We start from the raw sequence: 16,947 nt of genomic DNA on the forward strand, positions 1-16,947 counted from the left end.
TGTGTGTGTGTGTGTGTGTGTGTGTGTGTGTGTGTGTGTGTCCAGCTCAGCCCACCCTGGGGTGCGGGGAAGACACGGCCTGTGGTGCCAGGAATTGAACCGTCGTCCCTGCACTTGCCTAAGCAGGGGCTTCAGACTGCTGAGCTATCTCGCCAGCCCCTGTTCCTCTACTTTTGAGATTTACCAATTGTGTACAGTATTACAGTCTCCGCAATGAGCTTCTCGCCTTTCCATACCAGCCAGATGATTCTGAGCACATCCACTTGTTGCCTAAATTTCCTCTGTGAGACAGCTGTTACAGCTGACGCTGAGCTTGAGTTGAGCTCCTTATGGGCTCGTGTGTTGGGATTGGTGCCAGTGTGCAGTGTTGGCCGGTGGTAAAGCCTGGAAGAGGAGGATCCTGGTGGAAGGTCACTGGGCCACTGGGGACTGCCCTTGGGAGACAATAGTGTCTTCTGTTGCCCCAGGGCCAGTGTGTTTGTACGAGAATGAGTTATTGAACAGGAGCTTGGCTCCTGCCTTGAACCCTCTTCCTCAGCCAGTTCTCTCTTTCTCTGCCATTGTTGTGACACAGCTAGAGAGACCTTACCTGGAGACTGGCATTGGACGTTTGGACCTCCCAGCCACCAGAACCATGAACCAAATAAACCTCATTATAAAGGCTTTGACTTCAAGGATTCTCATAGCATCAGAAATAGACTGTTATAAACAATAACACTTTCAACCAAACACTACCATGAATAGTTTAAATTCTTTAGCACAACTAATCCTCATCATCCCTCAAAGCACCTGACAGAACAGTCATCTGCTTGTTTATAGAATGGAAATCTGAGCCAAGATTCTACAGCAAGGGAGGAGCAAAGCCTAGATCAGAACGCAGTCTCTGAATCCATGCTCTTAAACACTGTGCCAACTAGGCAGAAACCCATGGTGGGCCCTCCCTTGTTGGCTACAAACCAGAATTTAATGGAAATTGCCTGCATAAAGTGTCAGAATGTAGTGAGGCCTGATAGAAGTTCACTTTCACTATGATCCTTATTGTTATTTGTACTTTCTTTTAAGATCATTTGACAGAGAATCACCATCTTTGTTTTTTGCACCAAGGACCAAACCCAGGGCCTCCAGCTTACTAGCAAGTATTCTCCTGCTGAGCTAAATCCCCAGCCAAGAATCACCATTTTTGAAGAGAAACAGATTATTTCATTTGACTGGATCTAATCAGGAACAAGTCTCTGATTTACCTTACTTATATCTACCTTCCTACAACTTCCATCATTGTTTCTGGCTCTCAATGTGGGATAAAGGCAGGACACAACCAACTCCTGTTCCTAACAACGACCCCCAGGTGTCCAAAGACAAGCATCATGGACTCTACTGTCCCCACTGCAGTCTCCAGTCTGAGCCATTTCTCCTCCATGTAGTTTCCAGATATTCTGAGTAAACTTGACTTGGCTGAAGATACCTTGCACTTTGCTTTCTAGAGAAATAGAAATGGTATCTATTCCATATGTGGGCTAACAGTCACCTATAGAACAGGACACGGAGAGAAGCAAGTTTGAGCTAAGCCTGTCACAGGCTGAATTTTGTTCTCCGAGACCATGACAGCATCTTCCTTGTGAGAGCAGCAGGTGGTACTTATAGAGTGGATGAGCTCGCTTAGTGGTAAATGAACTAATGAACAGTGAGCTCACTTGGCTCCAGTCCCCATGTACTTCTGCTTCAGATTCTGTACCTCTCTGGTTAGTTTGGAGATGCATGGCCAGTGTTTCATCTCTATTCCACTTGGTGTGGGAGAGCAGCCTTCCAATATTCTCAGATCATTTTCTACACTAATATTCTCCTTTTAGTCTTGTCTCTCCTTCCTCGTATGTCATCTATAAATGTTCCCTCTATTCTGTCAGTATGCGTATTTAAGTGGAATATATTATGTTCATATTCATATTAAAATATTCATAACCACCAAGGCTTAAAGTATTTTAATTAATTACAAATCAATTGCTTTTTCTCAGCAGTGCATTTCATTATTGATTGTCACTCAGAATACCTATTCATTCTTCCAATAATTACTAAATTGTGAAAATATCTTTTTCCTAAATATCATGCAAATTGAAAGCTAATTCTTTTTACTTACATGTAAAAACAAACCTTTAAAATTTTATGAACATTTTTGATGAGTTGGACCTCTGAAATAAAACCCAACAAACATAGAACTAATATAAACTGGAAGAAGGCCCAGACCCTGTGGAGCTAACCTTTTCCTCTCCAAAGAAATTAACTGAGGAAGTTAAACAATCTCAAGGCATGTAGGACATCATGACTGAGAGAGGGATAAGAGGCTTTTCATCAAGAGCTGAGCCATTTGAGTCATCTAATTTTGTGTCTCAGAAAGAGTTTCAGCCGAGGACTCTGCAATTCATGAATAAAAGATTTCCCAGTTGTGAGACTTACAAGGCTGGTCATAAACTGAGTGTATTGTTAAATAAAAGATTTGAATAAAAATGAAAGTTTCTTAAACTTCAACCTTGCTTCTTGGGTGAATGGAAGGCTCTAACCATTATTTGACAAAGACAAAGTCAAAAGAAATTAAAAATAAAAAGTGTTGATGATATTAAAACTTTAAAACAATGTAATACCTAGAATATTTCAATGTAATATAATTATGTCACTTTGATTAGAGGCTCCAATTATATTTGCATTGATTGTTTTATACTTAACAGATGTGAGAAGATACCCTCACATTTCTTTACATGAAATATGAAACAGATTTTATTTTGTTGCCTTTGGGTTTGTGCAATTTCTGAGAATAATAAATTTTTGTTTTTATGGTATCTGCCAGATAATCTTATATAATTTAAGATACCTAAAGTTCTCTCATTTCACTAATTTTACTGTGACAAAAATAAATAAATATCAGGTGGTATTTTTTTCAATGAGTGACTCTGAACCTCTTTGGAAGAAAAAATTTAATAGGGCATAAACATATGTAATCATATCCTATTTTATCCAAGTTAGAAGAATAAAATAATATGTACAGCTCAACCAGTGAAACAACCTACACAGTCACATATATTACAGAAATTATTGGAATAATTGCAACTATGAAAAATATGTGATTTATTTATGTTAATACTAATGTAACAATTCTTTATCTCATTTTGCTTGTTATAGTAAAATTGCTCTAAATATAATTAAGTGGTTAGATAAATGTAAATTTAAACAAGATAAACTAGAAATTATCTACATTTTATAATCATCAAACTCATACCTATGTAGGACAGGAAGCTTGAAAAATGGAAAATGTAGAAGAAAATTTTAAATCAATCATAATACCATCATTGAGACTTTAAAAATTATTTTAAATGATCTCGATGTAGTTTTTTTTCTAATTTTTCAAAAATGAACACAAATATAAAACGTTTGTGCTTACTAACAAAGTGAATAAATATTAACTATTTTGTATATAATTTTCACCTTTTTAAACTTTTATTTTAAAGAGACTAAAACAATAAAAACAAAATAGAACTTCAAAACAAGATGAAAGGAAATCAGCAATTCAGTTATTACATTGCATACTGTTATCTTCAAAGTAGTTGTTCAGATTACCACACACAGGTATGCAAAATTAATATTTTGTTTTAAAGAAACAAAACTTTGCAGATAAAGTAAACATGTTCTGTGTTCCTCTTAGTCATCCTATGCCAAGCCTCCCTTGCCAGGGTAACTATTCATTTTAATTTAGAGTCCATCACTGCCACATTTCTATTCTTAATCCTCATATGTGTATCCATAAGTATGTTGTATTATTTTCTAAATTTGTGGAAATCAATTTGCTGTATGCAATTTTTGCAGCTGCCTTTTCATTCAACTCTGCTTGCATGATCTATCTTCAGACATAAAAAAACAGAAAGTTCATTTTTAGTGCTGACCCTATACAAATGTATAACTTTTTCATAATTTGCTTATTCTTTTATGGTGTAGGCTTATTAACATCACGATTAGTTTTTAGTCATTACTCTAAAACCGCAGTTAACATTTTTCTCTATTAAGGTTTTCTCTGTTTCAGAAACAGGTAGGATAGTAGCCTAAAAACAAATGTGAAAATTCTGCAGGCATGAGATTAATATTTGAAAATATTCTCCGAAAGACAACAATTTATAATCCCCAAACAAATTTGCCAGAGCCCTTACTTCATAGCACCTTCAACAGAATTGAATACACCCCGACATTCTTTTTTTATGAGTAGAATATCTTTACTGTGGGGAAAGATAGCTCTTGTCCAAGAGAGGGACAGCAGGGGGGGGGCCCTGAGTGGGTGGTTCCCCCAGAAGCTGTCTCTTTTAGGGGCTTTTATGGAGTAAAACTGTGCAGTGAGGCGGGTCTAAGGTGGTAGAAAACATGGGAACTTGCTTACGTGGGCATGAGGTGGGACAAAACCAATGAGATTACAAGCACCATTGCTCAGGTAAAATTAATTAAATTGGAATCAAATGGGGAAGCAAGTCACGTAGCAAGCGGGCATGAATATGGAACAGGGTCTTTTCCTGTTGGGGGTTGGGTTAGTGACTCATTTGTGCTCCGGTATCTCTGACTGCCAGTCAACAACTACGACCCCTTTCAGCCTGAAGAAGCTAGAGCGTTCATCGCCCATAGTTCCCTCACAGCAGTTCGGATTGCTTCTTCACAGGGGAGAATGTTGTAGGCAGCTGAATTAGATAGAAATATTATAGGCAACTAGTCAGACAGGGCCAGGCCCTCAAGGAGACAATATGGAAGACAAGGTGACTTTTCAACTTGGAAGAGACAGACATTCCCATATGGGCCACACCTCAAGACAAAAAAGTAAACAAAGGTAGCCACATACTTCCCTAGAGATGGGCATCAGTGATTGATATTCTAACTAAGTATCAATCACCCAGACATTCCTAATTCACTTATATTTAATGGCAACAATTGACTTTGTGATGAAATTAAGTAGCATGAAAAAGGTAATTTACACTAGATTGGCTCTAAGCCATCTAGTTTAGTTCCAAGGTCCACTTTAAATGTTTATGTTGGTTGTGGAATGCTCTAATACCATTCTCATGTGTTTCTTTACTTTCCAGCAAGACCATGTATTGATCTGCTAGCTATGTTTTGTCTCTGCTATTATTAGGAAGTGTCTGTGATTCATTTGATTACAACATCAAGTAATAAAAATATCTTTAATTAGGAAACCCAGCTTACACTCCACTGTCCCTGTGGGGCATTTGCAATCGCCAGCTCTCTCTGTTCTTTTGGAATTTCCATTTTAGGCTCTAACATGATGTCATCTCTAGAACCCAAAGGCAGGAGTGACAGCGCCAGCTGCAGCTCTGCAGCTCTCCTCAAGCTGTTTCCATTTTCCCTAGGAAATCACGATCAGAGTCTTCATCCATAAACTGGGATGCTACTCCCATGTTGTGTTGTTAAGTACAGAGAATGACCGCCTTTGCAATAAAGCAAAAATGTGGGTTGTGGGTCCAGCCAAATAGCTCAGTGGATTCAAGTGCCTGCAAGCAAGCACAAGAGCCAGGGATTTGATCCCCAGGCCTGCTGTGCTGGCCCCACCCCCAGGGTGCACTGAGATGGCAATTGAGAGTGGGTGTGGTAGCACATCCCTCTAATCCCAGCACTTGGGAGGCTGTAAACAGGTGGATCACTATGAGGCCAATCTAATAGTGAGGCGCTGAACACCCCCTAGACCCTTCCCTAAAAAAAAAAAAAAAAAAAAAAAAAAAAAATGGGTTGCCACAGTCATCCCTTGCCAGGCAGTCACAGATGCTGAGGATCCCCAGTGGTATACACTTGTTAGAGATTTCAGGGTCTGATTGGGCAGCTTTCTCTGCCACTTTTCCTGACCCAGCCATGATGGGAAGTTACACAGCATGTGAAGGCCACTCTGCTCCATAGAAGCTGTGTGACCCTTACATTCCACTCAACAGCCCTCCTCTACCTCTCAGACCTCCTACTTCTACCCTGGCCAACCCTTACCAGGGCCACAACTTAGAAGTTGTCATCGGTAGAACTACTCAGAAATCTTTAGCCCCTCAATTTTGATCCTTCATTCTAATTTACCTTTCTAATCTTCTCTGTCTCCCACTGCTACTCTAGTCCTCTCTGGCTTGATGAAACTCAAGTCATTTGTTTCTTTCATTGTCTTTTTATTATGATTTCATAATAATATTATGAAATTTTTTATTAGTACATATTTATAGTACACGCTGATCACATTTTCTTCCACATTGTCAGTTCCCTTTCTGGCTCAGAAAAACAATGTTAATAAACTCACTGAGAGTGATCTTCATCGCCCTCACTTCTTCTAAAACTATTCCAGGACACTCCATTCTCTGTATGCACCAAGAAATTTGATGACACCAGATGTATTTTCTGTAGACCTCCCTACCTGCATCATGCTGCCTGCGCCCAAACCATCCTTGCCCTTGCCCTTGCCCTTGACCTCTCAATTTCTTTGCAACTCCTCATCTTTTCTCCTCCCTTCTCATCAAAGCTTTACAAAGAATATTCTATTTTACAACAACAACCTCTGTGGTCCCCACTTGTTTTCCTCTTGTACATCTTCAGTCCACAGTTATCACGTGAAATGGTTGTCACCAAGGTTATAATGACCTACTGTTTCCAACATGACTATCTTCCATCTTCATTTGGCAGGACGCCAAATGTCCTGTGGGTAGCACTCTTATTCACTTCCTTATCCCAAAAGCAGCTCTACTCATTAGACTTCACAGGCCCCTGCCAGTCCTCCTTGGCCTCACCTGTTTCCAGGCTCTTGAAGCCTGAAATTCCTCGGGGTACAGCCCTGTCAGCTACACGTCTTTTCCATTTGCCATGGACAGGTCATCAATCCAGGTTTCTCCTCCCTCCCACAAAATACCTAAGTCATATCTGTGGCTACTCTCTACACCTGGAATTTTCATGACCAATCAATCCTGGACATCTTTGCCTGTGTCCACAGGAACTTAGAGCTAATCTCTGTCAAAATCGAATTTTGTATCTGCTCCTTCCTGGATATTCTGCCTGTCCACTGGTGAAACCACTTCTTGCTGAAGAACTGGAGCCCGTATACGTCCCACTCCTCACCTTCAGTCACCAAATCCCACCATTATTATCTTCTAAATATTTTCAGGATTCAGTTTCTCTTTCTTCCTCAATACCTCTGTCATTATTAGACCTAATATGTTTTCCTGTTCTTGTTTTTCCTTTTTTTATTGGTTTAAAGCTCTGTATCAACAATCTGTGGAAATTGCTTCCTATTAAAAATCTCTCACTGAAGTTCCTTCATGGACGAAGCTCATTCATCCATACAGCAAAATCTACCTCCTTCCAAGATGCACAGAGTCCTTGTAGAGCCTTGTCCTCCTTTGCTATCTTGCTTCCTGCTGCTCACTCTGTCTCAGACAACCCCTAAAAAAGCAAACCACCTGTTTGTGTCATTCACACATCAGCCACTTCCCACCACTTCTCTTCTGGCTAAATCCCCTCCCTATATGGCCACTGCTGTCCTTTCATCTCCATGGGTTGCTGTTTGGCTCCTCCTCACAATGAAGGCTGTAGCCTATTCAATTTTCTCTGTGTCTGTTTCCATGAAACAGAGCATGGGCTTTTTCAGTGCAGAGACATCCTAAGCACTAGGCCTCCAGCATAAGCCCACCACCTAGATGGTAAGTGCACACCTGATGAAGGGAGGACTAGAGTGTAGAGGCACTCCTACTCATTCTGATCATCCTTTTCTTCATGTAGCGTCACTGCATGGCGGACGTGGTCATATTTATCGAAAGTTCCATGAATGCCCTCTACATTTCCCAACCTGCCTTGCTCTTAGGTTGAATATCTACATAACAATACACATCACTTCCAGCACATCTTTAAAAATAGTCCTGACTCTCCAGCTCCTCTTTTCCTGGGCTTTGGCTCTTCTGGAAGTCTGGAGAAGATGGTAACACAAGACTGTGAAGGAGAAACCATGATTGACTAGTCAGGGCTGTGGGCATTAGGATATCCTGATAAGCCACTGAGACTTCAGGATGTATTTGTCCCCATGGTATACCCTGATCTACCCCCGTACCATGCTTATTTTAAGCTCATATATTAGCCTCCATCCTATCATGTACATAAGGACTTGTCACACCTTTTGCAGTGTGAAGCACTCTCTTCTGCTTAAATCTGCAGAACACCCAGGCTTACGGACAATGCACCTCGTGAGTAGTGTTTTCCACCATGCCTGCCCATGGCCAGCCAGCCCCCTGCTGCAGAGCCTGTGTATTGCAGGCTGTGCTTCCTAGATGTGACCCTCACTTTCCATCCTGCCCTGGTGGAGTAGTCCATTGCTAGTGCCTTCTAAGTGACACTGGGGATGTTTCAGAAAGTCCCCCACACTTACTCACACATGTCTCTGATTCCACAGTGGAATGTCATGGATATCCAACTTTAGATTTTAATCCAGGTTGTAAAGGAAATTTCTCCTGGGAATCCTGCTGTGCTCCACCACAATCCCAAGTTAAAGGAATCAGGAAGTGTTTGCAAAGTAGACCTCTTGGGCCGATATAGTGAGCCAAAGATGTGTGTGTAGCTCTGCTGACCTAGTTTTCAATATTCTTAGCGTGACTTTGATAAAATTCTGTTCTTCCTGTCTATGAGTATTTTATAAAATGCACTGGCTTTCCTCATTAGGTTCCGGATTTCACTGAACTGCGCGTGTATTGTATTATTTCAGTAAGTAATAATTCTTTCAGATTGGAACATCTGGTTTCATGTTCGACTTCACTCCAGAATGACATGGCATCACTGGGATCCACCTGTTAGCTCTCTCCTCACCCCTGAGGTTCCCTCGGATGCCTGCTCTCAATTTTGAAATGAGCAACAAAGAGCACGCATCCTTCCCCTAGAATCCTAGTAACTTCATCTTGCTTTGCGTGTGCTCTGAACGGCTCATGTTCCCATCCGAGAACTCATTCTTGCAGCCAACTATATGCAGTACCCTCCCTAGCTCAGATCTTGGCCACTTCCACAGAGTCTCAGAGTGCTATGCTTACAGAAAGCACCTAGAAGAAGAGGGAAGGGGACAAGTTCTGGAGAGAAGTTCACAGAGAGGTCCCTCCCAGGAGCAAGGATACAGAAGGTTCCACTGAGGGAAGGGGTGTCTCCTCACACAGGGAGTGTTATACTGGATCAAGCCTTTCTTCCCTTCTCCATTCTCCTGTGGGCCACCTTGTCCTCCCACGTGCGGTGGAACAGGAGGGCTTGATGACTACAGAACAGTCCCCTGCCCTCGTCGGCTTCTTAGTGAGGAAGAAACTTGTGGAGTAACTAGAGTGTGAAAAAAAATGATGCAAAGGATAATTGAAAAGAAATAAGGGAATAGATTAAGGTGGCTCAATAACAGATCTTAATTCAAATTATTATTGTTTTGATTGATTCCAAATAATTCTGGGTTGACCACCTCAGGATGCCCGGTGTCATTGGAGGTCTGTCAGCCTTATGATTTCTAAGAGGGCTAACACTGGCTTCCCAAATCAGAGCTTGAGATCCAACAAATGATGCCTGGAATCTGTGATGAGAGAAAGCTAACTTGGTTTTATTTTCTTCTCTCCTTTCTATCTTTCTCTCAGCCCGAAGTTCTGGATCAAATACAAAATTTAAGAGAGCTGTGGATGGATAATAACGCATTGCAAGTGCTGCCCGGGGTACGTAGGGCTGATGTTTTCTTTGTGTAGCATTCATGTTGCAAACTGCGTTTGATAATAATCATTCCTAAATATTGACTCTTCTTGTTTGCATTTCAAAGTAAAATAACACTTATTAGAAGTGTTTACTTACCAAACAACGTCCACAAATTTCTTTTAGAACATTTTACATATCTTTTGTGGCACATTAAAGATATACAAAATGTATGGATGATTTTTTTTTTTAATTCTCACATGAACATATGTGTCCTCTTTTTTTCATGCTCACTACTTGGTAAATGTCAAAAAATTCAGTTGTGTTTTTATTTTTTTCAGTTGTGTTTTTAAAAGAAAAATACAATCTAAAGTAGTAAAATTTATTTTACAAAACCGGACATGTTCTTATAGGTAACTGCACAACAGTTTCTGTTCACATCGTTAGAGTTCTTCCTCAAAATGAAATCAAGCCTCCTCAGTTTAAGCAATGTCCAATGAGACCCACCTAAGTGTTTGGAAATGTAAGGATTATAGAGCACTAGAAACAAAAATTGTAAGCCAAAGGCAGTGTGCACACCTGTAAATCCCAAAATTTAAAGGCTGAGGCAGAAAAATGTGAAGTTTGAGTCCTGCCTTTCTCAAAATAAAAAAGGACAGAAATATAGTTCCATGCAAAAGTCCTGCATTTAATCCCCAACACTGTAGGAGAGAGAGGGAGAGAGGGAGAGAGGGAGAGAGAGAGAGAAATACAAGTCTCCCAATCATTCCGTCCCCAAATTGCTGTCTTTTGCCAGGGAATCCAAGCAAGTGGATGTGTAATAATTCTCCCACCAACACAGAGACTTGAAGGTATTCTCAAACAATTTTGCTCTTCTTTTGGGCTGTACTAAAGCATTTCTTCAAATGACTTCAATAATAACCAGAACAAAGAGATCATTCCCCCTTTGAACAAATGTGAGACCACCGAGAGAGCACAACTGGAAGAAGATTAGGGGAAAAATCCTTTCTTCTCATATCAGAAGGATATGATGTTTTTATTATCACAAACAACAGAAAAGTTGCACATCCTCAACTTACTGATTCATTCAAAGTTGTTCACCAGTGGCCCTCTATGAGTCAGACATAACGTCGGTGTCAGAGTGACAAAGCTGATGTGCTCAGCGATTACATTTGCTTGAGGAGTGGCACCTGGCAGTGGGGTCAGGTCCGGATTCCTCTGCTCCGGGTCCAATGCACGCCCTAGTCAGAGCACGGCACCTTCCCCGGTCACACTTTTCCCTTTCAGTCTCTGTTACGCGTAGTACAAAACACCAGCTAGAAAATTATGGAAATGAGTAGTTTAGGAATTTCAAATAGCTTTTGCTACAGTATGTTTCTGTGATTATTTTATTATTAGCTATTGCTGTTCATTCCTTGACATGCCTGATAAGTTTTATCACAGGCCCTGATGGCCAGAATAAAGCATAGTGCACATAGCCGCCAGTGGTCGTGGCAGTTCTAGGCATCCAAAGGACATCTTGGGAAGTCTCGCCCACAAATAATAGGGGGAATCCTGTCTATGCAAATACTGGTACGATAGAGGTAAAATATTTATTGATGCCCTGTGCAGAAGTTGAGCCAGAATGTTTGTGCCTGCCTCCTCAACATGTTTATTTATTCAAAAACATGGGCCAGCAAAATCACTCAGCAGACTAAGAACCTGCCTTAGCAAGCACAGGGACCAGGGTTTGATCCCCAGTCCTACATGCTACACTGGCCCTGCCTCTGGGGCACGCTGAGCCAGTGACTGAGCCCAGGCATGGTGGTGCATGCCTGTAATCCCAGCGCTAGGGAGGCTGAAAACAGGAGGATCACTACGAGTCTGAGCTGCATAGTGAGACCCTGTGCCAAATACATAAAATGAAAAATAAATAAACACATGGCAGTAACCATGAGCTAGGTACCATCTAGAGGTTTTATAGATACTGACTCATTGAATCTTCATAGCATCCCTTTAAAGGAGACACCAAGTAACTGATCCAAAGCCATGGAGGTCCACAGGGACACAGCTACGACTCATACCAGCTCCCAGGAGGCTTCCCTTGGGGATGACACTTTAATGTGCCACCTCCTTAGAACCAGTGGAATTAGGCTCATCAGAATCTTCACAGGAGTCACTCTCAGAATCTAACTATGCAAATCAGCTTACACCTCAAATTCCTTAATAAACATATTGGTCCTAACTTGTCTTTTTTTCATGTATTCTTCTAGCTTTAAATAGATTCCTTACTTTATTTAGTGTACTCAAATGTGGCATTTTGCTATAGCCTGTGTGGGGATACCTCATACCTCTCTGTCCTAAAATCCATGGGTTTCTCAGTGTCGGTACTGTAATATAGTTGCTTTTAAATTACTGGGCAATACTCAGTTTATAAGAGCAGACTGGGGGCTTCAGTCCAAGTCTATCAATTTCACACAATGATTAATCATAATTATTTAGTATTATAAGACAAGAAAGGGCCAGGGAGATGGCTCAGTAGAATAAGCGCTTGCCTGGTAAGGGCAAGGGCCTGAGTTCAATCCCTGGTTCTATAAAAAAAAAAAAAAAAAGACAAGAGAAAAGCAAGTTCACTTTTTTTCTTAGTTTGTATAGTACAATATGGTAAGTTAATATACTTCTGGGAGCCAGGGCTATTATTTTCTACTCTATTTTTCATAAAGCAGGGAGGTCAAATAGGAAACAGTCAAATTTTCATCTTCTTTGTAGCTCTATCTCATGACCATTTGTCTAAGGCTAATCAAATAAAACATGACTAAGCCACACATTGCATTTATGTTGGTGTTCTGTTTTGTTTTGTTTTGTTTTGTTTTGTTTTGTTTTGTTTTGTTTTGGTACCTGGAATCAAACTCAGGACCTTACTTGCCAGGCAGATGTGTGCCACTGAGCTAAATCCCCAGACCCTTGTATTGTTTTTTAAACAAAATCCAGTATTGTCCTCAACTTGTGATCTCCACTCCTTTCTTCGGCTGCTCTCAATTCACTTGCAAAGCCCCCTGTATGCAGAGGAAGGTGGAGCGGCCTTCCGCATCCTCCAGGACTCGGAGGCATTCAGCCTCAGCTGTATCCGGCTGCCAGTGCCCTGATAGGGCATTTGCAAGTGAAGGCTCAAAAAGACTCAGAAGAGAATGGCAAAGCATTATTTCATTTCCAAGAAGACTTTTCAGAAACTGAATGTTAGAGGCAACAAAGTGGGGGTCAGGTAGATAGCTCAGTGACCTGAGTGCCTGCCTGGCAAGCACAAGGTCATCAGTTTGATCCATGGTATATATAAAAAAAGAGAGAAATGCCAAAGTGTTGAGCTGTGCTAGAGAGAGCAAGATAGCAATCAAAACAACTCCTGGGATGAAAGAGATTCAAAAAAGAAAGAAACACACACACACACACACACACAAGAGCACATATAACATTCTCTTATTTCTCAGCCAAAGTGTAGCTAAGATGACATAGCAGTTCTGTGGGGATGGAAAACCACTAGTAAAGTGACTGTTTTTCCAGGAGACATATTGCTAAAAGTAGAAGATGCCCTGCCTGTGGGGCCAGCTCTCCAAGGACTGCGTTTGCTCCAAGCCTAGCAGCTCTCCTTCTGGACTGCTCTTCTACACAGTGAGCACACAAGAGAATTCTGTTCCCAATTCTGGAATAACTCCTGCACTTCTCCACCCCCCTTAGAGGTTCTCTTTTTGAAAAGACCCTCCAGCATCAATATCCCCATCCAGGCCGACCTCCGTCCAGTGACCTTTCCTCGCAAGGGTGAGGAGGCCCAGCCCCACGGCTCCCAGTCAGGATCTGGACAAGGTGTCAAGACTTCTTGAAGGGCTGGCTGAGGCTTTTCTAGGACTTCATCGCAGCCCAGTTTGTCTGCCCACCTTGCTTCCTTCCCTTCCTGTTGCTGTTGGTTCCAAGAAGGCTCTATTGAGTACTTCTGTCTTGACCTCTGCTGCCCAAAGAACACAACAGGTGGCACTGCTTGGACACTAAGTTTTAATGCCTGTTAAGATCTGGATTAGCCTGAGAATCTGGGTTTTTTTGTTTTTGTTTTTGTTTTTTATGTTTTTTTGTTTTGTTTTGTTTTGTTTTGTTGTTTTGGGTTTTTTTGTGTGTTTTTTTGTTTTGACAAGCTTCCAGGTCATTGTGGTTGGTCAGCATTACACATTTTGAGTCACAAAAATATAAAGAATTTTTTTCTTTTTTTCTTTTCTTTGTATTTTTAGTACAGGGTCTATAGGGTCTCATTACACAGATGGGACTCATAGTGCTTCTCCTGTTTTCAGCCTCCCGAGCACTGGGATTACAGGCACCCGCCACCATGCCCAGTCTTAATCACGGTCTCAGCTTGCCCCCAGGGTGGAGCCAGCACAGCATGCTGGGGATCAAATCCCCACAGGCGCTTTAGTGCACTGAGCTATCTGGTGGCCTTAAGAATTATTTTTTTAATATGTAAAATACATAGCATGGTATCTAGTATACATTTATGTGTGCATATTAACTAATGTTTATACTCTAAAGAGCCAATATTTATACTTTCAGTGTATAAACATTAATTCATATGCACATATTAATAAAGGCTATATATTATATATTATATATGCAGGTAGATTAAATAGATGAACCACTTAACAACTACACTGTGTGGGGCATTTATTTGCAAAACATCCCCTAAGGAAAAAGAAACTGAAGACTTTCACCCTTTCTTCCTGCCCTCTCTCCTGCAGTGAATTCTGAGCTAAGTGGTGTCTGTTCATTCATTATCCAAAACAGGATCTGCTCCCTCTTTGGCTCCTAGCAACCAGTTAGCAATCCCGTCATCCCACTTCCAGACTTTCCTTAGGTTCATTCCTCTTCATCCTCACTTCTGCTCCTTAAGTACTAAATTACAAAGGAGCTAAACTACTTCCTTACATTAGTCCCTTGGTGTCCCCAGAAATAGGCTCCAAGGACACCCCACACATCCAGATGCCAAAATCTGCAGCTGCTCAAATCCCATATACAGAATGCTGTAATATTTGCATATGACCTATGCATATCTTCCCATATACTTTAAATCATCTCTAAATTATTTATAATGCCTAATCCAGTGTAAATCCTGTGTAAACAGTTGTTCCACTGCACTGAATAGCGACACAGAAGAAAGTTTGTATGCGTTTGGTGCATGTTTTCTTCTCAAATATTTTCAACCTAGTGTTGTTTGGCAATGCTGAGAGCCAAGGGTACAGTGCTCCTAAGGGTTTCCTTGACTCTAGTCATCAAAGCTCTGTTTGAGTGCTTCCTGCACTTGTTTCTCTAAGCACCAATGTGATAGTGTCATTCCCCATCTTCCAGGCTTCTGAACCTCTTTCCTCGCCTTAGGCAGGTTGCATCTCCCCACGTGACACAGAAGACCTTTGCCAGCTGGCCTCTTCTGCAACCCCAGCTTCCTCACAAATTCCAGTCACTTGAATGTCTCACTCTTTGTCAAAACTGCCATGGTTTTTCACACTTCACGGATGTGTGTGCATGTTCTCACTTCCACTTCCTGCTTGCTTGACAAGCAGGGTCTGTTAGAAAAGTCTGCAGCTCTGCCCAACTCCTCCATGGAATCCCTTACATGCATTCGATTGTATAGATCACTGAATAGTAGAATTATTTGTTTATTCGAACGTTTTCTTCACTGCTGCTCATCACTATGGAAAAATAAAAACAGTCTTCATTATGACAAGTTTCTGCCCATATTCAGCGGTCTGACTCATGCTTGTTTTCAAGTACATAACTCGGAGATCCAGACATAAGAAGCCTTCAGAAAAGGCAGATGACGGAGCAAATACTGAATCAGATGAGCAGAATAGAGCCCAAATCACAATGGAAACCATTTCTTGTGCATTTATATTTTATCTTAAAGGGAAAAAAAATCACAATGATACAGGATTTCAAAACAAGATACTATTAACAATGGTTATTAAATTGACATTGTTCTCTTAAAAGTAGTTGCTCAGATTATAAGATGTGGGCATGCAAAATTGATCACACAATATAAGCATAAATCATTCCTTTCAATTAACTAATAGAGATTAATAGCATAATTATCTTAACTATCTTGTTTGTGCATACGTATTTTTTCTTTTCCCTTTTTTGCTTTCTCCTTCCACCCACCCCAGTTGTTCTTTCCTTTCGAGCACCTTCTTTCCCTTTCACAGTATCTAGTGCACTTTGGGATCTTATTGACTCTTTTAGTTTCTTACGCTAGGAAGAAAATACTATATTCACACAGTCAGGCCTGATTTATTTCACTTATGAGTATGGTCTAGTTGCATCCATTTACAAGCCTAGCGTTTATCCTTCTTTATAGCTGAGTAGTACTCGAGGGCATAAAACTATCACATATTTTTTATTCATTTTTTGGTCAATGGGTACTTGGGTTGTTTCCAAGATTTAGCTATTACAAATTATGCATGTATTTAAGTTTGAATGAGGCAATGTTCTTTATTACAATAGCAACTATAGTTATTAAGTTAGTTCTTCTATCCAGTAACAACTTTGGGATTATTGTTGTATTTGGCCTGTTGCATTGGTGTAGCTCTATTGACTATGTCTTGGATATAATTCACATACCATATACAACTCAGTGGTTTTTAGCTTACTCATATACATGTGCAGCTATTTCCACCATGCAGTCTTAAAAGATTTTCATTATCCCTAAAAGACACTGAATCCATTAGCAGCCACTCCCATGCCCTGCCCCACCCCGCCCAGTAGTCCCAGTGTACTTCATGGACTTGCCTATGCTAGACATGTCATACAATTAAAATCATACACTATGTGATACAGGATGCTACTGGCAGCCGGGAGGGCTCTCCCATCTTGCACACATGTCAGCACCTCATTGCTTGTGCCAAGTAACAGAGCCTGACTTGGACAGAGAACATTCTGCTCAGCCACACCTCAGTGGCTGCAGGTGGACATTGCTGCCATTGTGGTGCTATTCTGTAATTGCAGCTGTGACAATTTGGGTAAGGTTTCCTCTGGGCATTTGTTTTTATTCTCAAGCTTATAGGAAAGGGCTGCCAGGTTACATGGAAACTTTATGTTTAACATTTACGAAAACTGCCTAACTTTTCCCAAGTGAAGGAACCATTTTGCATCCTGACTAGTGCCACATGAGGACTGCATATTTCTATATGCTTTTCAGCACTTGTTACTGTTGTGGTTGCCCCTCTGTCTTTCTCTGCCTCTGTCTCT

General features: G+C 41.0%; 1 protein-coding gene across 1 annotated transcript in view; it reads left to right on the forward strand.

The window, feature by feature from the left end:
• Lrrc7 (leucine rich repeat containing 7) overlaps window positions 1–16,947 on the forward strand; it is a 369,797-nt gene that overhangs the window by 192,302 nt on the left and 160,548 nt on the right. Inside the window, 1 exon segment of the mRNA XM_023718276.1 lies at window positions 9,645–9,719. Within this exon segment, the coding sequence (XP_023574044.1) occupies window positions 9,645–9,719 (75 nt within the window).

The sequence above is a fragment of the Octodon degus genome, unplaced genomic scaffold (assembly GCF_000260255.1).
Source record: "Octodon degus isolate 3935 unplaced genomic scaffold, OctDeg1.0 scaffold00057, whole genome shotgun sequence".
In the NCBI taxonomy this organism is placed as follows: domain Eukaryota; kingdom Metazoa; phylum Chordata; class Mammalia; order Rodentia; family Octodontidae; genus Octodon; species Octodon degus.